The sequence below is a fragment of the Vanellus vanellus genome (assembly GCF_965231255.1).
Source record: "Vanellus vanellus genome assembly, chromosome: 11".
Lineage (NCBI taxonomy): Eukaryota > Metazoa > Chordata > Aves > Charadriiformes > Charadriidae > Vanellus > Vanellus vanellus.
In genome coordinates, this window is record NC_138916.1 from 7,262,049 (window position 1) to 7,286,061 (window position 24,013).

Genomic DNA, 24,013 nt, shown 5'->3' on the forward strand with positions numbered 1-24,013 from the left:
TTATAACATTTCCTTGATTCAACTGCTTCCAGTTCTCCTCCTTGATCCTATTTCCTATTTATTATTATTTTTAATATTGCCTGAATCACAGGAAAAAATATACTTTTATAATTATATTACATAATACATATATATAATTATATAATATGCAATTATATAGAGATAATATAAATGAAAAATCTATAATTATGAATTTTATATATATAATATATAATATTGATTAAAATTTTTTACGACTGTAGGGGTAGCTATAGTTTGTTTGTGGTGAGAGAAAACTTAGATTGTTGCCAAGTTGATTTGATTGATGGATTGAAGGAGGGATTTTCTTGCTGTTTAAGGCATCTGATATTTTCTTTAAGTTTTGATGAACAGTCATTCGCAAAACAAAATAATTTCACATTAGACACTAAAAAAATTATAGTTTGCTTGTATGTTTAAGCATAAGTCTGAAAAGGAGGTGCAACACAAAAAAGAAAGATTCCAAGAAAACTGCAGAGAATAATAATAGTACAGTACTAATTTTGCCTTTATTTTTAAAAAATATCTGCATGTTTTGTATTGTCATTTGACAAAATAAAAATTAAAAAAATCTTTAGTAAGCCAGGACAAAGGCACAATTGACCAAGCTTGCTGTTTTGTTATTTCACAGAAGAAAATTGTTTTCGCCTCTTCCTACTGTTCCCCCAGGATACGTCTAATCGGAGTGTGAGAGGTCTCTCTCTGACAAGTTTTGAAAAAAATATTTAGCATATGCCTTGTCTTCTCTAATCACTTTTATACTGATATTTCACAGCAGCGTATAGATTAAGATATGTTCCTCATATGAACGGGACTAATACTGCTAACATCCTCAGGGGCTACCACACCCCACTGGGGTGAATTTCAGTCGCTTTTAGGACAGATCATAGTCAAAACAGTGAAGTGGAGGTAACACCAGATGTACAGCGCGACAGGGCCTGGCAGTGAGGGACTCCAGTCCCTTCTCCTGGCAAGGTGGGTTCCTCAACAGCACTTTTAGCTGAAAAAAATGGCCAGAATCAGGCAATCTGAAGCTTTGCCTCTGGTAGAAGTTTGCTGTCAGAGGGAACGTTGCAAAACTCACCTTCTGTAGGCATGGAGCTGTTGGTCAACCCTGATTTGATTTTGTCAGTTAGAGTCAGTTAGAGCACTCCTCCAAACAATTTATACCATCAGGCTCACTTTTCATCCAGTGCAACTGTAGCTGCATATGATTGTTGGGTCACAGAACCACGTGTGTGTTTCCCCCCCCCCCCCCTCCCCCCCCCCCTTTAAGAAACATGTTGTACATCAATAGAAGTCTTTCATGTAGGCCAACCTGAGGGGTTCGGGCCATTGCAAGGTGTTCCTCTGACGTTGCTCCTCACTCTGTACAGACATCTATTATTTCTTTCCCTAGGACTCAAAAGAGAGATCTTTTCAACTGCAGTGAGATGTCTCTCAGCAATTTCTTCAGGACTTAATTCAGAGTTGGTACTTTTCTGCTCAGATAGTTGAACAAAACTCACCACATTTTCCCCTTGCCGCCATGAAAAGTGATCTCGAGTTGGCTTTACAAATAACATGCTTACAACTTCCTGCCCTCCCCTACTCTGGCAGAAAATTGTAGAAGTAACCCATAATTGAAAAAAAAACAAAACGGTGGTTTTCCCTACCTCTGATACTAACATGCAAATTTTTAACAGAAGCAAAGATTCCAACAGTTGAACGTGATTTATTAGAACTGTACTTTAATCCTGCTGTAGCGACTGTAGGAATTAGTGTCTTCAGAGTACGTACAACAGGTTAGTATCCATTATAAGTGATTATAGTCATATTTCGGTTCTCTTTCAGTATGAGATGCGATGTGTGACTTTCCTACCGCTTGGCACCCTGAGCTGAGGGGGAGCTGAAGACTGAGGTTCTGACCAGCTACATGACAAGCTGTGGCTGCTCAGTCGCCAGCATCATTATGGAGTTGTTTAATGGCCTTTAATACTGCATCTGTGATATGTTGCTCTGTGTTATTTAAATGGGAGGAGGAGTGCTTTCTCTATAGATCTGATGCATGGGTTTCAGTTTTCCTAATGGGTTCTTCACAGACTGTCGATTACTGATGTAGTTTAAGTGAAACACACGGTTGCTATACTTAAATTATGCATCTTCAAAACGTTGTGAAATGAATCATTCCGGATTCCATGTCTCATACCTTTATTTTCTCCTTTGCTACTCTAGTTGTGCTAAAAATCTTGGAGATGACATTAAAGCGTAGTTTTTAGTCAGAAAAAGAATTAAGCCTTCTATTCTTCTTGGTTCAGTTTTCCAAACCAAATGCAGTAACTGAGGAACTTTGTGTTTCACAGAAATGAGGATGGGAGTTGCAGGGCTGGGGGAAATTACCAGTTCTGTTTTGCTGAATAGCGTGTCTGTGTGAGCTCTTCCCTGCTGTAGCTTATCTAGCTGCTGTGTACACTGAGCTGATGTGCTTACTGTGGAATTCCAGCACGTTATATGAATGCCTGGCAAGCTAGTAGCTTGCTGTTCTTTCTACAATATATCCATCTAAGGACTGACAAGGGCTTGCTTTTTGTACGTAATCTGAATCTCGGAAGTTCAATGCTGCCATTATTTTTAGGGTACTTGTAAGAGAGGGAGCCTTCCCATCAGTCTGTCACTGCAGCTGTTGGGTGAACCAATTGGGGGAATCAGTATTTTTAAGGGGAGCATGGAAAAATCACCATTATGTGTTTTGCCTTGATGTGAGGAGCAATGCAAAGTGAAGAGCAACAGACAGTCAAGCCTTGTGTTTAAAATAGCAGCTGAATTGTCTACCTCAAGGCGTGGATATGCTGAAGACTCTCTTTTGAAAGACTATGCTGAACTTAGTGTGTTGACTGTGCGCTTGACATACAGTTAAGCGGTTGAACGCTTTAATCTCTGTGTACAAGAAGATAAAGGATGCTTGGAGAGTTGGATCCGTAAGACTATTTATACAAAGCTCACAATGCTAACACTTCTGATGTCCTTTAAGCTTCTGCCTTCATATCCCTGTCAGTTCAATCCACTGCACATATTTTCTGAGTCAAACTGACATAAGCCAAGGAGGGGAGAAATGTGTTCCATTCCTCACATGGAAGAACCGCTGGTCAGGGTAAATAAGAATTTCTCTAGCTAGAGCAGAAATCTTTTTCTGCGTCAGTAACTTGTGAGTGACTATAGAAACTTAAGAAATAAAGTGATAGATGTTTCTTGTGCAGTGGTTACAAAGAGGTTTCAAGTGATGAAGGTTCAGTACAAAGAGAAAATCTGTTTGTGCTAGCCCTTCAGACGGTGCTCAAGAACCAGTCATTAAAAAGTTAGATCATCAAAGTGCTGCTTTACTCTGGGGAATAATGTAACTGTCAAAGATGTCTGCAAGAACATGGAAGGTTAGCCAGTCCTAGATCCCTTGTAGAGGAGCTATGGACAGATGCTGTGTGTCAAATGTTGTACTCTTCCCCCACAGTGTTCAACATGGACATCTGCAGGACATGGCAGAGCCAGTTTCCATGAGTAGAATAATCATTTCTTTGATGCTTGTCACCTCTCTTTAAGAGGACCTAGGTACTGATAGTGGCCATCTTTACCATAAAAACCTCTTCCTTCAGGTGATCTTGTTATTACTTCTTAAATATTACTACTTCCTTATTATTAGAGTAATCTCTTCCTTCATGTGTTGCTTGAACGAAATGAAATCTTTGCAAAGAGCTGCTAAGCAATGTAACTGGAGGTAAGGCTTTGTTCTGAATGTCGAACTTGCACTGAAGAAGCCTGGTCTTAACACAGACTAAGCACAAAGCCGATGTTATACAAGATAATGTATATTTCTTATGCTTTTGTCTTGCCCTAAAACTACTTCAGATTGCATGCATGATCAAAAACCATGGGAGTGAGCACACACTTGAAACGTTGTGAGGAGACGCTGGTCCAGGTTCCACAGAACATCAGCAGAGAAGGTTCTTGGCGCTGTGCAGCTGGTCCTGAGCTTCTGGGGAGGTTGTAGGAGGTATTTCCGTCCTGTGACAGAAATGAAGGTAGAAAATGGGATCCCTTTGGAGTTCAAGGCAAGGATTGCATGAGAGTCTTGGGAGAGAATTGAGGTACTTCTAAAAACTGACTGGAGGAAGCTTCTTCAGCTCCTTGTCAGCGTTTACTTTGAAATGTCAGACAAAAATAGGGAAAAACGGAGAAGGTTACTGTGAATATTCATTCTTAATGAAGAATTTCTCTGCCATCTGGACTCAGTTGATTTTGTTAAGACTCCTCCTTACCCTCAAAAGACCCGTTCGATCTCAAGTTATTTGTTTTGAGATATGTATGTAGCATCTTTAATCTGTGCTTCCTCGTCTTCTTTGATAACTTCACAGACAAGCTATTGCAGGGACCATGCAAATGTAGAAAGATAAATTCAAGATTCATCCCCAGAATTATAAAGGAATTGCAGCCAAGATTACTCTGCACCCTGATAGCTAATGGTAATTTTATTCTGTATGTTTACATCTCTGTATAATTTGTCATGGATCAAGTTGTGGCCATACGGGGAGCATTCTTCTGTTTATTGGCCCACTGTACAGGGGAATACAACAGCCAGAGTAAGCAGTATTTAAGGTTGACCCTAACCTGGGTATTTGCAGCTGCTAACCTTAGCCTGGCTTACTCTGTAGTTGGGGTAAAGAGAAAGCGAGAAGGCTCCTTCAGAAGGACTATTCATAATAACAAGATCAAGTTCTTAAGATCTGAAGTTAGCCTTAGTGTTCGATTCCTACACAGATTATGGTTATAATCTCCCGTACGCTAGTCAGGTGAATGGCCATTTGTAAGGAAGAGCTCGCACTTCACAGGGTGGCTGAAGAAATTATTGGCAGGGGTAGCAGTAACTGCTGTAAATCTCACTGCAAGTTATGTATAAGCTTGAGTTTTTGCATACTGTACTATCAAGTTAAAGATAGTCTTCAGTGAAATAGATAAAAACTATTAAAAAAAAAAAAAAACAACAGGAAAACTAAGAAGATTTTGAAGCTGGTGTGTGTGAGAGAGAAATGCCAAAAAGGGCTGAGCTACATGCGTTTCCTTGTGCCATAACAATCATAGTATCCATGGTAATCTGTCAGATCACTTATTTATGACAGCAAACTAAATGGAGTAATTTTTAGCGTAGTTTAAATGGTACATTGTGGTTTGCTAAAAAAAACGTATGTACTGGCAAGCACTCACATTAAGTCCTCTTTCAATGGAAGAAGTAAGTCGAGTGTTGGATGGAAAGGGTTTATTTTTCTGTGAAGCAGATGCATTGAACAAAACTATAAAATGTTTCAATCGTTGTTTGTTAATATGTAGCTGAAAAAAGGATTATATGTTGAATACTTGATTACTTCCAGGGAGGGCGGTGAAGAAAGTTACGTCTCCTTAGCAGAAACATCATCATTTGATTTTGAAGGCTGCATAACAGAGTTTTTAGTTATTTCCTCATACCTAATAGGGGTTTTGTTGTGTAGATATTTCTGTTTGTTAACATGGCATACGTGGAAATGTTGGGGCTTATTCACACTTGATGGCTATTTCTGTCCTTTGTAGTTGAAGTAACTTTGGAAGTTAGAGCTATTAAAAGTTACTTTTGTAAGCTGATGAGGGTTTTACAGTTGTTTTTTTTGTTTGTTTGTTTGTTTGTTTGTTTTTATTTCTGTGAGGGTGATAATGAGGGTCGTGGGCAAATGCGGTTGGACCGCTGCTTGTATTTCCTTGGCCATGTATGAAATGATTCTTTTTATGTTGTTCTGAACTCTAAAATAATCTACTCCTGTATGAGGATATCTGACGTAGTACATTCATAAGTAAGTTTCAGCAAAGAATTGATAATTCTTTGGTCAGATGTATGATTCTTGCATGAAAATATATCACGGTGAAGGGGAAAAAAAAGCTAGGGATCTTATGAGTACTAATATTAGCTCACAAACCCTTCATGTTACAGCTGAGTTGTTATATAGACAAGTGGGATTTTTTGCATAAGGCCTAATATTTACTGAGATTTGGTTATTTCCCTATGTATTCTAGGAATTAATAAGAAATAATATAATGTTCTGTTTTCATATCACGATTCTCACAAATTCATAACAATGTGAACCTTGTTATATTTCTGCCTGTTTTGAAAGCATTATTGGAAGGAATGTTTTCCATCGTGAAAGGGTTTGGGCAGGTATCTGTTAAATCCTGAGTTTGGTAAAGCTGGGCTCAGTTACAAGCGTATGAGTGTTGTGAACAGATTAAAAAAACAGAAACAGTAAAACTGAAAGTGCCTTTTAAAATAATAAGGTGAAGCTCATAGTAATTGGGATACATATTTGCCAGCAGCAGGACTTATACTTAAAAGACAGGAGTAGATTATATGTGAAGAGAAATGCTGTTTCTTTTAAAAATAAATAAATCCCATGAAATAAAGTAGTGTTCCTTCTTTCTTCATATGCTTGTCCCTTTGTATCGTGAAAGAAAATGGCTATCCTAATTGAGTGTTCTCCTGGATAACTCTTCACTAGTTCATTGCCTTAGATTTTGATAGTTTATGAGAAGAAAAACTTCCAGAGGTGTATTTCATGAATCTTAAGAAAGAGAACTGTTAGAGGAGTTTTTAAGTGTGAATTACCTTTTTCACGTAGAATAGCCACAAGTATGTTTTTGTATCTGCATAATTCACTTTTTTTTTCTTAATTTTCTGAGTCGAGCTCAAGTAATCTTCTTAATGCAAATTGTTGTATATGGTAATTTATCTGTATTGAGAGTAGTATCCATTAGGCTCCTAAAGTCAAAGGTAAAGTTGATTTTTGCCACTTATTATTATTATTATTATTATTATTATTATTATTCAAATAGCATAGAATAAATACAATGATTAATATATTACTTCTTTTTTTCAGATTTCTCAGGGGACAAAATTTTGCTTATTCATACCTTCTACTGTGGCAAAAATGGATTATTTTCCTCACCAAAAGCCAGCAGCATAACGCCCACCCAACACATGCCTCAAGGAACTCTTATTTAAAGTCTGTTGTAAGTAAGTGAAACTAATTGCTTAAAGGTAGCTTTAATCAGCTGTGTATCTACTTACTGCTCAAGAATAAGCAGACTTAACAGGAGAACTAACCTTAGCAGTCTCTATCAGCAGCTGTTTATTCTGCAGTGCAAGCGTCAGAGGACGTGGCACGCAGCGGAGTGGGGGCTACGGCTGCCTCCGGCCACAGGGCGCCAGCATGTGTGTCCTCCCTGCGGGCGCTGGGCGAAGCTGAGCGCCATACCTGGCAAACCAGAAGCTACGCGGTTATGCACAAACAGCATGATCAACAAGTTATCTGCATTGTAAATGAAGATGTAGGCTTCTGTTGCTATGACAATGAATTTTAGAATTCGCAGTGTCAAAATAGGGGGCTAAATAACTTAATGTAAGAAACGGCACGTGGTTAAGCTGGTCTTCGCTGTATTGGTAGTTGAGCTCTATGCATGTCGTGGGGCCTGTAGGCCCAAGTGGTTCATTTTTAACGCAACGCAAACTCGAAAACTGTGTTCAGTTTTGGACCCCTGACTACAAGAAAGACAGTGAGGTGCTGGAGCATGTCCAGAGAAGGGTGGTGAGGGGTCTAGCAAACAAGTCTTATGAGGAGCGGCTGGCGGATGTGGGGTTGTTTAGCTTGGAGAACAGGAGGTTCAGGAGAGACCCTATTGCTCTCTGCAGCTACCTGAAAGGAGGTTGTAGTGAGGTGGGGGTCGGTCTCTTCTCCCAGTAACAAGCAGCAGTACAAGAGGAAATGGCCTCAGGTTGTGCCAGGGGAGGTTTAGATTGGATATTAGGAAAAATTTCTTCACTGAGAGGGTTGTCAAGCATTGGAATAGGCTGCCCAAGGAAGTGGTGGAAGCGCCATCCCTGGAGTTATTTAAAAGATGGGTAGAGGTGGTGCTGAGGGACGTGGTTTAGTGGTAGTTTTGGCAGTGTTAGGTTGATGGTTGGACTCGATGATCTTAAAGGTCCCTTCCAATCTAGACAATTCTATGATTATGTATATCCAATAATGGTTAGTCAAACATCTTTTTACGTACTGAAACAAATTTTATGCATACAGAGTATACGATATATGTTTTTGTGAGAGAAAACTGTTGAGAGTAGCGTTTTGGCCAGCATACCTGCTTTATTTGAAAGAAGGGTGACATTTGGAGGAATATGTTCAATATTTAGAAACAATATCTTCTTGCACCATCAGGAAAAATTGATTAATGAGGAAAATGAGAGGAAAAAATAAGGAGAAAATTCTGAATGAGGAAGAAAATCTAGCTTGTTCATATTGCTTCTGCATAGATATATTCTAGTGGAAGAGATGCACGTTACTTAATGAAACTGCATTTAATGAGAGGCCTTAGATTAACATTTGAAACTCTAATCGTTATATTTGCAGTACAGTGTAATATCACCTACTTCTTTATCACTCTCCTACATAAGAGAATAAGTGATACTTGAATTTGATTTAAAACAAAGGTCTTTGTTTTAGGGGAATTCAATTTTATCAGTGGCGTGACATTTATCTCTTGCACTGCTGCTTTCTGCCAGAACACAGTGAACACGCTATGAGGGCCTTTGTGAATAAAATGAGGGAAACAGTGTTATTGCCTTACCTTTTTTCTGTTTATCTGTTGTCCTGTATGAAAGCAAAAACGATATAGTAATGGTGGTGGTTTATCTGGGGAAAAAATACTGATGAAGGGATGTAGAGGATCCTTACTTGGAAAGGCTCTGTCTCCTACTTGGCAGTGTGTTTCGGTTCTGGGCCCCTGTTTCTGGGGCCTTCTCCTTTATCGATGACACTTGTTCTCTGAGAATGTAATCATTCTTGAGTAAGAACAAGTGTTATGAAAACGCTCTGAAGCTCCATGAAAATACAGTTGTAAAAATGCTGCAGCAGAACATCTGAGCAGATGAATGAATCCTGCTGCACGTGCTTTCGAGGCAAAGCTGGTGCTGTGCTTCCCGCTAGGTGGCCAGCAGCGGTGGGGTGCGAGTGAAGCACCTCTCGGCTGCGATCGGTGACTGTAGATGTTTCAGAACATTTTATGGGGACTTGTGTGTTTTAAGGTATTAAGTGTCTCTCCATAATGCTTCTCTAGTGAGAGTGTGCCATAGCTCTTGAACGCGGCGTGATCTTTTCAATTTTCCTTTTCTTCTTTCTTTTGTCTTAGCCTTCAATAATAGGTTATGACCTCTAATTCTTAAATAAATCACCTGAAAAGATGATTTAGTGGTGTCTGTTATTGATAGTTCTAGCTTCAAAAAAATTCAAATAAATAAGCAAACAGTAGGTGTTTTAAATAGATAGCATTTCTGAAAACTGATATGTAGCTGCATTTTAAAAATATTTCCTGGTTGATCTCTGAACTTTGGTGGCATTCTTCCTAGAACTAAACTTAAAATAGTTGAACGATTCTCTTCTCTTGGATAATATAATATTATAATATAAATTTAATAATCTTTGATGGTTCCCGTGGGGGTTTAGTGTGTTGACTGAGGATTCTTCAGCACAGATTCTCTGTTTTTTCATTTCTATGTCTAATGTATCAGTTCAGGGCTTGTCTACACAAGATACTCAGCAAAATTGCAAGTCGACTAAATGTAGGAATTTTAAAAGGACGACTTAAATCCCCCCAAGTCTGTGTGTGCTCTCCATTTGTAATTAAAGTGGCCTCCACTGAATTTAGTTCAATTCATTTCAAAGCCAAACCAAATTAAGGCCACATTTTATTCCCAGATGAAAGTGTTTGCAAAGGCATTTAATCAACATGGACAAATCCAGTTAAATTAATTTGGGTTAATTTTCCTGAGTTCCATTGTGTAGACAAAACCTTAGTAATAATGCCTGATTGGAGCTTTTATTTTATTTTTTATTTTATTTTATTTTATTACATGTTTTGAGAGCCCACGTTTTATAACTAACAAAGGTACCCCATTTTGCTGTCAGGTCTAGTGCATGTTGCCTTTTGTTTGGTAGTTATCACCGTTTTGGCTGCTTCAACTAATGCCTCTTAATTTATCACTGCAACTACATCTTCTGTCAAGATCTTATCCATCCAGCAACTTTCTAAAGCATTTTTTACAAATATTGCAGAATTGGGTGATGATTATTGCAAATAACTTGTGACCACGTGTCCCATTTATATTGCAATTACGCAGTGCCTTTTAATGGACTGATTTGCCGTTCTGGTGGTAGAACTTGGTCAAGTGCAGCTAATTTGAATGGAGTCAGATTAAAGGTGCTTGTGTGACTCAGGAACTGGTCTTCCTCGCTCAGTACAAAGGCTCTACGGAGCATTTAGATGAAGTGTACAATAGCTTAACTGGTACAGTTTGTACAGATACATTACTTGAATAGTATTTTGTTTCTTTCATTGGAGTTGTGTGAGCAGCATGGGCTTAGTCATACCAAACAGATTGCAAAATTTCGGTCCACTTCATCTGTGATAAGAATGTGTAGTATACATTTAGATCTATGGGAGCTGTTCTTCTGACTGTGGGGTTAAAAACTGGCTTTCGTCTTTCTATCCTTGACAGCTAAAACTGGAAGCTATTTGAAGATAAAAGTCTGTTTAAAACAAAACAAGTGTGAGGCTGGTGGAGTAGTCTCTAATCTCATTTGAATGGGATGAATACAAAGCATAAGACTAAAATACTTAAGAGACATGCACTCTTTTAATTGTCCTTTTAAATTCTGCATTATAGAAGTCTCAGCATAAATAGCTACTCTTCAATTATTAAATCTGCTATGGTCTGTGAGATCTATTCTGAGGGTGTTTGGCTAAGGAGCTTTATGCATTGTGTGGAAAAGCTGCCTTGTGTCCGGTGATTTACGGTCAAATTTGAATGTCTGGTGGGCTGGAGCATCCTGCTGGTAGGCAACATCAGTGCCATGCAAGTTAAGGCAAAACTAGAGAGATTTTGTACAAGTTGAAGGCCCAGAATCTCTGGGAACAACAAAATCGCTGCAGAGGGAGCTGGGGTGTCCTGAGTGAAGAAAAGGTGTGGAATATTTCTTTGTAACCAGTTTTGGTTTTTGTCACTCAGTCACCCCAGAGCTAAGTACAGTGAGCCAATTTTACAGTTAGCGAAAAATACTGTCTCCGCTTTCTTAAATGGCCATGCTGCTGTCTGTCAGCAGAATGCTTCTACCTCCTGCTGTCCCCCGGTCACGTAAGAGGGCTTTTGGTTTTCTGTAATTATTTTTTTCTGTAAGTCAAAATTGTGGAAAAGGATCTAAAGACCAAGGAGTGTGCTAAGTACTAAGGGAAACAAAGGAAAAATGATCATGTCAAAAGCTGCTACAAGTGAAAGGCTACAACTGTCTTGGAATAGTTGACGTTACAGCTGGAGTTGCAAAGAGCAGTTTAGCTGCGCCCCAGCCGTGGATTCCAGGTAGAAATATGGACTGAATGGCAGCAATGCAGGCTGGGGCAGAACAGATCTAATTTAATTAATAGAGGGAAATAAAAACAAAAGAAAAAACTCTTCAGTCCTCTGCTAGAATCCTTGGGACTCATGAAATTCTTGGAGCAACGCTAAGGCAGGTGGTTCAGGTTGGTTGCAACTGGTCCATCATGTGCCTGGGGCACCGAAGCCCCACGGGCTTTTTATCTCTGATTTGGGTGGCATTTTGGCACATGCTTAAAACTAAGTACATGGTTCTGGGGGTTTTTGAATCGCTGCTACAATGATTTTTAGATTAATGTGACTCCATATACAGTTACAGTTTACACCATAGTGTTACAATTTTATAAAACATCAGTGAAATTTTCTCATTGCACATACTTTGCTTAGCTCTTTGGGAATTCTGTTTTTCTTCAGTGTTTGTATCTTGAACTAGGATTTCTGTTAGAATTTGGAGTCTAATATTTTGACGGTTATTCTTATCCCTGTAAAAAAAAGTATTACTTTTTCCGTTCCTGCCAAAAATTAGTACCAGCCTAGTTGACAGGGAACAAAGCAAGACATATGTTGTGGAAAATAACACTGGCTTGCCATTAAGTTCCTTTGAAAGGTAGAGAAATGTAGATGTAGAGAACGTTACCTTTCTGTGAGTTGTTAACACTTTAAAGGGTATGCATTTGCAATGCTTGCTCCACACCAAAAAATCTAAATGTGGTTGCATTTTAGTGACACAGTCATACACTAGTGGTTGGGGTTGGTTTCTTTTTTTTTTGTTTTCTTCTGTTTGTTTGCGTGTTTTCATAAAATCACTTATCATGTATCATTGGCATCAGCTCAGTAAAGATGTGTGGGTTCCTATAGCTAGTGCTTACATGTTTTACCAATGGAGTGTAAGTTTTAAAAAACAGGTAAAATTGTACAGAAGAAAAAACCCTGTCAACTAAGCTTAGTATGTTGTTTAGGCAGTCACGTATCTTTGCCAATTCTTCAGGTATAATCACTATGACCTTTGAAAAGGGCTTATAAAATACTGCTGTGAATTTCGGGTGTTGTGTTTCACCAATGTGAATTACTATATAAACTCATTTTCAGGAAGAATCTCACTTTTAAATTTCTGATATTTTCATTGCATCTGCATGTAAACCCCATCCATATGTGTACATCCTATTACAGAAGCAAATTCGTACGTGTGTGTAAATTGCTTATATAATTTTTCAGGTGGAAATTATAGAGAGAAAGGGAAAAGGTTTAGTACAGATTTTTGTCATACAGAAATTTTTTTAATGTTGCAATGAGGATCTTCTTATTCCATTGCCCAGGGAGAATAACCCCTGAAAGGGTTTCGTAGAGAAACTCAGCTTATTCGGTAGTGTTAAAAACCAGGCCACAGGATTGCAAGAAAACTGCCTAGGTTTTTTAAGTCTGGTTTCCTATCACTGCAGGATATTGTATTGTACTTCACATGTATTTATGTAGCTCTGTTTTTTAAAAAATAATTCAGTATTTTCTCCCTGGCTTCTAAGAGAATATTGTTCCCAGTACTCGAGTTGCTTGGAGCCCCGTCTTTACTTCCAGACTACGTTTACTTGTGGCTTGGTACGTTTATGAAAAGCAGTCTCAATCCAGTTCTCAATCTTGTTTCACTGGCTCTGCAATCCAGGCTCTTTTAGTGACTTGTCCGAAGATAAAACGCTGAACTTCTGATGATGTGTAGCCCGTTTCACTCTGAGGTCCTCTCTCTGAAAAGTACGTTATTGAATTGGCTCCCAGTATTCCAGAAGAGGCTTTGCCAACATCTTTCTTCTGATTTTTACCTTCTAGTTCCACTTTGAACACTGGAAAACAGAAACATGTTTGTATGAGTAATTGTTTCTGATTTTTCCAACTGTATCTTGGACACAGACCTGACTACATCTGTACAGAAATGAAAGTACATGTATCTAAACAGAGATGAAAGTCACCAGCTATTCAGGGGGGACACTGAAACAAAGCATGATTGCAGCGTTACTCTGAATACAAAAAGCTTACTGAATTGGGGTTGTAGGGTGTTAAATACCGTTGAAGTTAATCCAAATAAAGGGTAAGGAGAAGTTTCATGTTGGAAATGAGGTAGTCGTCCTGTAGGCAAGCCACAGTATTCACAAGATTGTGTCTTCGTTAGTGCAAAACCAGCAGAAATTCAATGTCATTCCTTTCAGCTACTCTTGGCAGAGCATTTTCTTTCTGTATTGCAGATTGGTCCTGTATCTTAAATATTAATCACCTTTTAACTGGGCAACAAATGCTCTGAATAATTAACTACTCTCACATATACATGGTATTCCTCCTAGGCAATCTGAAAAGTTGAGTGCCTACGTTAACTACCAGTTCCCTTAAAGCTGATGTTACCCTCCTAAACAAATCTTCTCTAATGGACTTGATTGTTTAATTATGTTTTTTTCCTTAATAGTTTTTGTCTTGCATATGAACATCTGGCAAAATGTTATCTAGTGAAGAGTGGAGCAGCTTTAGAAATGTAATAACCAAATAAAAGCCCTCTTGTTTACTAAAAAATTCTCTCTAAAAAAGTCTCTGTCAAACTAAGTAAATACATTTTGCATACAGAAAAGGATGAGAAATTGCACAGCCTGAGCTCAAAAAATTTAAATCTTTCACTAAGAAGAAATGGTCATATTGGGTGCATTGGTTCAATCTCATGATACTGTCAAGATTGTAGAATTATGACATTCTGCATCGAATATGGCATGTCAGAAAGGATGACTTTCAAAGTCTGGAGCTGTGCACAAACAGGGTCTTTCTGCCTTCACCACCAAAACCGCAAGCAGCGCGGGCATTCCACACAGGAGTGGACTGCACTTAGCATGTGTATTGCCAGAGCAGCTGAGAGGAATCGGTAATGCTATTGGGTGTTTAGCCTTGTCACGCTGCAGGGAAATCAAAAGAAGTGTGCGGGGAACTGGTGTAATGCAATTGCTGAGTGTCTGTCCAGTGACTTCCTGGAGCACTCAGACTGGGCATATTGCTGATGGCGCTTATTTCATCCTTTCTCTGAAAATTGTGAAAGACCTAAGTTGCAGTTTACGCACTACGTCTTCCTGAGGGTTTGTCCACTGTTTGCCGTTCCTCACTTCTGCTTTGTCAGCTATTTGTATTCTGGAGTTTTGGGATTTGTTCTAATGCACTTGCTTTTGCTTCATTAGTAGCCCTATGCCACTCTTTCTGCCTAAGTGGAAAAAAGAATCTTCATATTGTTTAACTGGATGAAGCTGTTTGATTTTGAAGAAGTCATATTTAGATTCAGATGAAGAAAGTTTATTTCAAAGTACGGCTCAGTTTTGAGAGGTACTTAAAGGAGTAGAAAAGATCAGATGTAACTGAGATTGTATTAAATTGATTTCAAGTCCTATTAATGCATCTTAACATTTAGAAGCAATTGGTATCTCTTCTTTAAATACTTTTAAAATGCTTTTTCTTACAATATACAACAAATAATCCCCATTTCATTGCCTCTTGTATTTTTATTGGATAAATAAGAAATTATTTAGGGAAGAAATTTGGCTAGAAAGTGAGTGAAAACCAAGGTCTTCATTGTATTTTGAGGGTCAAGATGTTTCCATTTACATTCAAAGTGCCGTTTGTGTGTCATGTGTGACACATTTGAAAGGAAAACTGCAAGTATACATGTGTGTCTCTACTGTTAACCACAAGAGGAGTGATGCTTATGGACAGGTGGATATAACATGGATTGATGGTGTTACATCTCCTCCAAGTGTGTATATTTAAAGTGTAAGTTGTGTTAATGCTCTGACTAGCCAGCAGAGCAGAGGTAGTGGTGGTGGTGCTTTTGGAGATGAGGAGGTGAGGAGAGACAATGCTCATCCGGTGAGAACAGTAAGTCCAGCAGCCATCTGGCTTCTGAGTCACTGTGTCCTTCTTTACAATTTATTTTCTTTCCTTGCTTAGTCGTTTTTACTATTCCATCTGGGTGGGTTTTCACAGCTAATAGTAGTTTTCTGGCAAAGATGTTTTGTTTTGTTTTGTTTTTTAAGACTTTCTTTGTTGGTGTTTTTTTGTTGTTGTTTTGGTTTGTTGGTTCCCCCCCTGTTTAAATTCTAGAGAGCTGAGAAAACTCTCTGGGCAAAAAAATAGTGCTAGTTCAAATGTATGCAGGGAGGATCCTACCAACTCTGCTCCTTGCTTTCAGAGCATAGAGCATGCACGGTTCGGGCTTTTTGTAAAGGCTCTTCTTTAGGGTGAGGCAGTACAAGTAACAGCCAGACCATCTGTCAGAATTATGACTACAAAATGGAGTAGCAAGTGGCATTTGCTGCATGAGAAAAAGAAAAATAGTCAGTACATGGTTAGTAGTTAGTATCAACAGTTAGTAGAATACTGCTATACGAGGAAACCTACCTCGTATTTGAGTTTTTGAGAGGGTTGGGGGGGTGGTTCTTTGGGGCATTTTTGAGTTGTTTTTTTGGGGGTTTTTTGTTTTTTGTTTTTTTTTTTAAGAACTGTTAATATTTGTGGGTTTGGTATCACCGTGTTCAGTTTATAATATGCTAGGGGCTTGGGGAGGCCTCACCAGTACATGAGGAATGAGTATCCACAGCAGGTCGCTCCTTGGTTGCGTGTGCATCAGAGATTTTAGTTGGCTCTTACGGCATTGCATGTGCTTAATTCAGCACTGTTGAAATTGGGAGTTTGCATGGAAACTCTGCAGGAGTCCAGCTCCGGTCAGCACAATCCTGTAGATCTTATTTCATTTTTAAGTAATCCAACACAGTGAACCAACGTTACTTCAGGTAATCAGTGGAGGGTTTGTTCTGTTTTCTTTTATTTTTAACGTTCATTAACATGTTTTGTCATTGATTCTCCCATCTTTTCAGAGACATCTGGTTGAACAAACACTATTAATCTTTGCTGTGCTGTTAATTGAGGTCTGATGAGTAAGAGGAAGAATTAAATAGCATGGATATTTTTGTGCAGGTGTTCTAAGCACAGTTGCAGGACCCAGAGCCTAGAGAATTATATAGCATAGGGCACAGGTGTAGAGGGAGCGTTGAACTAGAAAACATTTTCCTCACGCTGCTGTGGATTTGGAAGGTCTGGATTGGGCGTGCCTCCTTGGCACCCAACACAAGGCAGGTGTTTTCTACCTGTACAACTACTTATCATTATATGATGGAACCTGGATAGTATTTCATTTTAGATTATTGTTTTTCAGTAAAACAGCAGCTATCCTTATCTCTGGCTCTGTTGCACGTGAGCTGTGTTTTCATCAGCTGTCAATGCACAGATATTACCAGTTTTAGCTATATATAGACAGAGAACATTCTGCATTACCAGAAAGAACCTCTTTTGTAGAGGTTTATAGGCAGCTTACACAACCTTTGTTGGGATAAGTTAAGAATGAAATGCATCTGTTGACATGGTTACTGTACAGGTTCTGATGATCATGTAATCCAGAGGCAATTCGGAGGTGGTGGGTGATGTCATACGTGCAGAGAGAGATTGGTCTGGTCTTCTGCTGTTAAAAGGTGTTCAATATCACTATTGAAAATACTGAAGTAATGCTGATACCGAGACAACTCTTGAATTGACTGCTTCAGACAGATATGCACGTCAGTTTTCCAAATTTATGAGCAGTCTAGCCCCCACACATAGTGACTGTACTTGAGTGCCCAGCTGGTGCATTTTAAATTAGCAGTGATTATACTACTGAGTCACTTCTGATTATTATCTGAAATTCACTAATGCTTTGCATCATTCACCTGTGGTAGGTCCTTTTAGCTTGATCCATATGTTTCCATCCTGGTGGTTAAGACTTATTTCATTCTTTCTCCGAGTTGCTAAAGAAATTAATTGTATTCAGTTTCTTGTGACCTTTTTGTATGTATGTTAATGCTGTTTAGTACAGTGGATCTATGCATGAGATTGTTTTTTAAAATAAAAGTAGTGGTTTTGTCCTGCATTTGCATTGAAACAGAGTCAGTTACTACAAAGCTTAGATACCAAATTTGGCCACAAACCGCTAAGGTAGTTCTCTTCCTGAAGTGTCTGCATTCCTTTTTTAACTAGCCTCCTCACCATTTCCAGCTTTCCTTGTGTTACTCCGTCTTCGTTATGTTATGTTTTAGAAGTGTTTCCCTTGTCCAGTGGTGATGCAGGTGTGCATTTTGTGGTCCTTCACTGACTTGCTCCAGTACGTCTATGTCTGTCTTGTGCTGGGGAGCCAGAAATGGACATAATGCTCCAGATGATCCTCACCAGGGCTAAGTTGGGGGAAAGGACCACCTCCCCTGCTATCCCAATGCGGCCCTGACATAATGATACAGTTGCATAAACAGTATAAAAGCATATATGTAGAAATGGTATAAAACATAAAACAGTACAGTGTAGGGACTAGAAGGTTGTGAAGTGGGTAGGTTTAGCAACAGTGTAATCTGCTTTGATGCTGAAAACCATGTAATTGTGTAACCATACCCTCCACACTTCCAATTTGTTGGAGTGAGTTGGGTTTTGCAGGCAGTCCTGGTGGATGAGGCTGAGAAGCCCACCCTCCTGGGACAGGAGGTAAATGATGTTTGTGTTTTACCTGGGATATGTACATGCAGAAACAGGCAATTTCTAAGAAGGCAAAGGCATTCTATTTTTAAAGTTAAATATACCCAGGTAATTGTACGTGGAGTAGGAAAGGACTGTGCTTCCTTTGGGGAACAGTGAAATCAAATGGTTTTCAATTTCTTTCTCGGTTTATTTCTCTGTAGCTGTGATACAAGCAAGAGCCAACCAATACCATCTGCTACCCGTAGGAAATCTCCATGCTAGCCCTTACCCTTGGCACGTGGTTGCAGCTGAGCCTGTGAGGAGGAATTAACAGGAAAAATCCAATTCATGTTCAAAGGTAAACTTTGACCAACAATGAATAACAAGCACGAAAGTAAAATATCTGCTTTTGCTTCTGTTGTTTGTCATTTAACTTTATCCTGTTTTCTTTGCATTGCGCTATTTCTGCAGTGGTGCAGGCAGGGTAGAAGTACGGAGATACCTTAGCATAACTGTGTTTTGAATGGCAGCTGTCTTAATAGCTTGTCTAGCATCAACTACTCCTGAAGTGCCTGCTTTAATTTTTATTTTATATTTGTAGTAAACATTGCCTAGAAGGATGGGTTTCACTTTTTCAGGAACAAAAAAGTAGGTACAAAATGCAGTAGGCAGATGTATTTTTGTTAGCTATAGATTTGGCAAGAAAAAATTCCATGCTGGACATTGTGTCACATTTCACTTGAGGCGAAAAAAGGTTGGTGCTTTTCTCTTACGGTTAGCTGGTATCACTTAATAACTACTTTAGAAAGCCCTGGATAGATGGCTGGGTTGGGGATTTTGGAAGGGCATGGAAAGTTCAATATAAAAAACAGTAAAGACCTTTGTGTACCTTGATTGTATTAACTAGTACTCTAATTGCATCTCTCAGAAGAAGAACAGGGGTGAAATCTTGCCAGACCCTTCCTTTCTGCCTCTCCCAGCTGAGCCTCGGTCGGTCCAAGTGTTTAGACTGTATACTTGTTACAGGTGTTTCTGATACGGTTTCTGGAGGTGGCTTCTCCACTGAACTACAGGAGTAGTTCAATGGAGGAAGCTAGAAATATAGCTGATACCCCGGATCCAATGTACCCTTGGTATCAAAACCTTAGATCTTGACCTTGAGTTTTTCTAAGTGCTTTCTGCCATAGGCTTCAGTTGATGCCAAGGGGTCAACTGGCCCAAGGGCTACTGCACATACTGTCTCCTGTTTGATCTGTTCAAAGGCTTGTCACTGCTCAGGACCCCAGTTGAGATAGTTCTTCTATCATGTCACTTGATACAGAGAACTCGCAATCTGACTGTAACCCAGAATACGCGTTCTCCAGAAAACCGCAATGCCCAATGCTTGTCTTTCTTGTTTGTTAATTGGCGGGAATATAGCCGTTAGGTTATTGATAACGTCTTTTTGGGATATGATGTCCATCTTGCCATTTTATTCACCCAAACTGGATCTCTTGTGCAGGTCCTTTGGCCTTGCTTTGACCTCAAAGCCCTATCCAGCGTGGCCTTGAACACTTCCAGGGATGGACCCTCCACAGCTTCTCTGGGCAGCCTGTGCCAGTTCCTCACCACCCTCGTAGTGAAAAATTTCTTTCTGATATCTGTTCTAAATCTGCCTTCTTCCAATTTGAAGCCATAACACCTCATCCTATCACTACATGCCCTTGTAAAAAGTCCCTCTCCAGCTTTCTTGTAGGCCCCCTGCAGATACTGGAAGGTCTCTATAAGGTCTCCCTGGAGCCTCCTCTTGTCCAGGCTGAACAACCCCAACTGTCTCAGCCCGTCTTCATAGAAGTGCTCCAGCCCTCTGATCATCTTCATGGCCCTCCTCTGGACCTGCTTCAACAAGTCCGTGTCCTTCGTGTGCTGAGGACTCCAAAGCTGGATGCAGCACTCCAGGTGGGGTCTCACCAGGATGGACTCGAAATGGTAGTGCTGTGCTTCCATCCCTGAGGCAGTTAATTCCAGGTGTATTGGACACCCCTCCATGTGAAAGAGAACTGTGTCCTGCAGTCTGCTGCCAAAGGAATCAAGACAAACACACGGGTAGTGTAAGTTGTAGCATACCACTTGATGACTGCCTTTGACTCCAGTTCATATTGGAGTTCTAGCAGATCTGGTACAGCAGCACACAATGGTGGCATGACTGTTCAGGCTGTTGTGGTAGTCCACTGCTAGCCTCCACCCGCCATCAGACTTTTGTGCTGGCCATATAGGACTATTACAGGGTGAGCGAATCTTGCTGATCACTCCTTGTCTGTCTCGTCAATTAATCAGTTCATGTGTGGCAACCAGGAATTCTCACTTGGTGTGATATTGTTGACCATGCACTTTCATGGTAGCAATAAACACCTGCAGTTCTTCAGCACGCACCCCACAACAGAAGGATCCTCTGAGAGGCCGGACAAGGTAGACAGCGCAAGGTAGACACAGGCCCAAGGATTTGGCGAGGAAGAGAGATTTTCTTCGAATTACCGGAGCTGGCAGGCCAGTCTATCCGCAGTTGGTACCTTGATGTCTGTCCAGTCTGTTATCACCAGGGTGCTGGCATATGGTAGTGGTGTGTTCCATACAAACTTCCGCCACATGGACCACATGCACTGGATTTTGTCCAGATCTTTGAAGGACTGGTTGTTGTCCAGGTTGCTGTAAATCACCTCCACCACGACTAATTCCCTCAGATAGTGGATACCGTCCTCAATGGTGGCCCACTTGCCTTAATAGCTTGCTCATCTTCCCGGAGGGGATACCTTGCCTTCACACTCAACAGGAACTGACTCCAGAGGCTGTGGATTGTTGCCCCTTTCCCAGTCCCTTTGTCTATTTCCGGGTCCTTAGCTAGGGATCCCAGCTGCTGGGCTTCCTTACCCTTTGATTTCTGACTGTGGGCCTCAGTATCGCAGCGTCAGAGCAACCAGGTGATAATTTGCTCTCCTGGCTGACAGCTGTAATCTTTCTGTATAATGTGAACATTCTGGTTACACAGGGATGGTTGAGAAACTGAAAGGCTGTTGCAACAAGGCAGGAAACATCTACCCTGGAGGAGGTGGCATGCTTAATTTCCCTACAAAGTCACTCCTGGAGGAGAAGAGGAGAAAGGTATAACTGTTGATTGACTCCATGAGAAGATTCCCAGAGTATTGGGATGGCAGCAATACATGGGCCAACCACCAGGTTAGACTCAAGATAGTGCTTTTGTCACAGCTCTCACAGGCTAAGAAGAACAAAGTGATAAACAACACAGCAAAAGCTGAAAGTGGTCATTAAGAAACTCTGGAGTTTGATGTACAAAGCCCTGGAGTTTGCTGACCCCAGCCAGAGACAAAGCACCTACCAGCAGCTCACTCGCTCTCCTCACCCCCCCCCCAGTGGGATGGGACAGAGAATCAGAACAGCAAAAGCAAGAGAAAAAACCTTGTGGATCAAGATAAAGACAGTTTCATTAAAGTGAAGGAAAAAGAGGGGGGAAGCAAGTGACACAAAGACAATCACTCACCACCTTTCACAAGCAGACTGACGCCCAACCAGTCTGTGAGCAATGGCTACTTTGGAAAGACCTCTACTCCACTTTTACTGCTGAGCATGATGTTTTATGCTAGGGAATATCCCTCTGGTCAGCTGGGGTCTGCTGTCCCAGCTGTGTCCCCTCCCAGCCTCCTGCCCACCCCCAGCCTGCTCGCTGCAGGGAGGAACAGAGAAAGGCTCGAGGCTGTGGAAGTGCTGGTCAGCAATGACTGAAATATTGATGTGTTAGCATCACTGATTTAGCCACAATTCTAGAAAATGAATGAAGAATCATAGAATCATAGAAAACTAACTCCATCCCAGCCAGACGTAGTACAGTGGACAAACTATAAATTACAGAAGTGGTATTGGCAAGGCAAATGAAAGAACAAATGCAAAGCTCTGTTGTATGTATGTTAGTGTTAGTAAGTAAGGCAAAAGAGCGAAACATTGAAATACTTGCTAAACTTCAGTGTATGTGCAGTGACAAGAATATGGTGATTGCGCTTTGAATGAACAGTGCCTGTGTTTGGCTGGATTGGAGCCTTCAAGTTGCAGAATTATTTATGAGATGCACACAAGAAAAGTCAATAAAATTATTAAACGTTAAGAAAGTGAAAACCTTCCAGTGTGAGTGAGAAACAGCTTCTAGGCTAAGGCAGAGATGGATGACAAATGCTGTTTATTTCAATATGCTGTAACTTGGATGTTTTGGCATTTCTAATAGTCATGTTTGGGGAAGAGAGGAAAAATGTACTTTACATCACTTTGGAGTATATTCTAAAATCCTGTTTCTTTTTTCCTTGGCAGATGGATGCCTTCTAGCCAACCCGTGAGTCCTGCTGCTGCTGCATGTCTGGCAGCATCTCTGAATGATCTCATGACTCTTGATATGGATGCAGTCCTGTCAGACTTTGTTCGGTCCACAGGGGCAGAACCAGGTCTGGCAAGAGACTTACTGGAAGGTAAGCTTTCAGGACACCAGTATTTCCTATGTTTGCTGCTCACTTAAAGCAACAACCAGTCATAAAAAGAGAAATAACTACTGAACAGCTACAGCAGACTTAAAAGTATACAGCAGGGTATATGTGTCTCCTTTTTGGAAGAGCAATTTCACTTTATCATATGTATGTCATATGTATGCTAGAAGTTTTAAATTTTGCCGTAAGTTCTTTTTTTACTCTGGGTTTTTCAGTAATAAGGAATGACATATTATTAACACAGAGTTGCACACGATTTTGCAGCATTTCTCAAGTCATCTGTGTCACACATAATAATACCTAGCTATGAATGTCGTCCTTGGCTTGCTATACTTAAGAGACCTCTGTTTTGTCTGACTGATTTCATCAACCTGTCATTCTAGCCTAGAGTCTGTCTTGGTCTTTTGAAAAAGAATACAAGAAGGTTTTTTCTCAGCAATATCAGGACAGATTGTCAGTTATTGTGCTGATAGCACTGCCAAAATTTGAAAAAAGCGTTCCTACTTATCAGAGGTGGTTCAAAAGAGTTACTTTATCTTGTTTTCCTTGCTATAAAGGATAATGCTTCCAAATAAATATAGAACAGTATTTTTCTGTGGTTTACTTCTAATTTCTATAGATGAAAAAATTCACACCATACGTATTAACAAAGATATAAACAATAAGGAATTTATTTATTCTGAACAGGCTAATAGACATATGCATCTAGCCCAAATTATTTCCTCCTACACAGGAATTTCTTAAAGTAAAATAGATTGCTAGTTCTGGACAAGATGCGCTCACAGGAATGTTTCAGCACACGTAGTTGTGGCTGCGTTTGGTGTAACAACTTCTAATACTGGCCATATCTTGTGCTGGGGGACAGTATTTGATCCAGTGGTTTCTCATTTGTTTAAGAAAAGACACAGAAGGGGCTACCACCCTTACACTATTATGACTGTCTTTCGTGGCTGTTACAGCATGTAGATGCTCTGTGAGCAGGACTGAAACCTGTTGAGTAACTTCTTACAGATAAAAACATTCAGAAGAGCACACACACCCCGCACCATGGTGCACAAGGCTGTAGCAAATGTTTGGGACCTGGTCTTAGAATGATGATGTCTGTATAATGTTTCCAATTCAAAATTTGAAAACAGGTGTGCACAAACAGTTTTGCGAAATTTCAAGATTTGCTTGTAGTTTGTAGCCCCGAAATGACTGCTATGGAGAACTTTGAGCCAGAAAGGCTTTCTTGTATATACTGTCATTTCCATATAATCACAAGTTTTGATCAGTTCTTCTAGGGTCCCACAGCCCTCCTCTCTTTCTGATCTGCTCACAAATTCTATTTTTAAAACTTGCTCAGACTGAACGTGCTTCTGTGGAGCATACACATCTTTTTCAGGCCCATTTCTAATACCACTTCCTTTGTTCACATTTTGGGAGAAATTTCTTTAATTTCACTATCCTGTAGACA

The 24,013-nt window shown here is 40.0% G+C and overlaps 1 protein-coding gene across 3 annotated transcripts in view; it reads left to right on the forward strand.

The window, feature by feature from the left end:
* The window catches only part of OTUD7A (OTU deubiquitinase 7A), a 145,846-nt gene that overhangs the window by 64,654 nt on the left and 57,179 nt on the right, over nt 1–24,013 (forward strand). For 2 of the 3 annotated variants that reach the window (XM_082489109.1, XM_082489111.1), the window contains exons 4-6: nt 6,945–7,081; nt 18,256–18,392; nt 22,388–22,542. In XM_082489109.1, the coding sequence (XP_082345235.1) occupies nt 22,392–22,542 (151 nt within the window). In that variant the 5' untranslated portion in view covers nt 6,945–7,081; nt 18,256–18,392; nt 22,388–22,391. The remainder of the gene's footprint in view (nt 1–6,944; nt 7,082–18,255; nt 18,393–22,387; nt 22,543–24,013) is intronic. The other variant, XM_082489110.1, reaches the window with a different exon arrangement.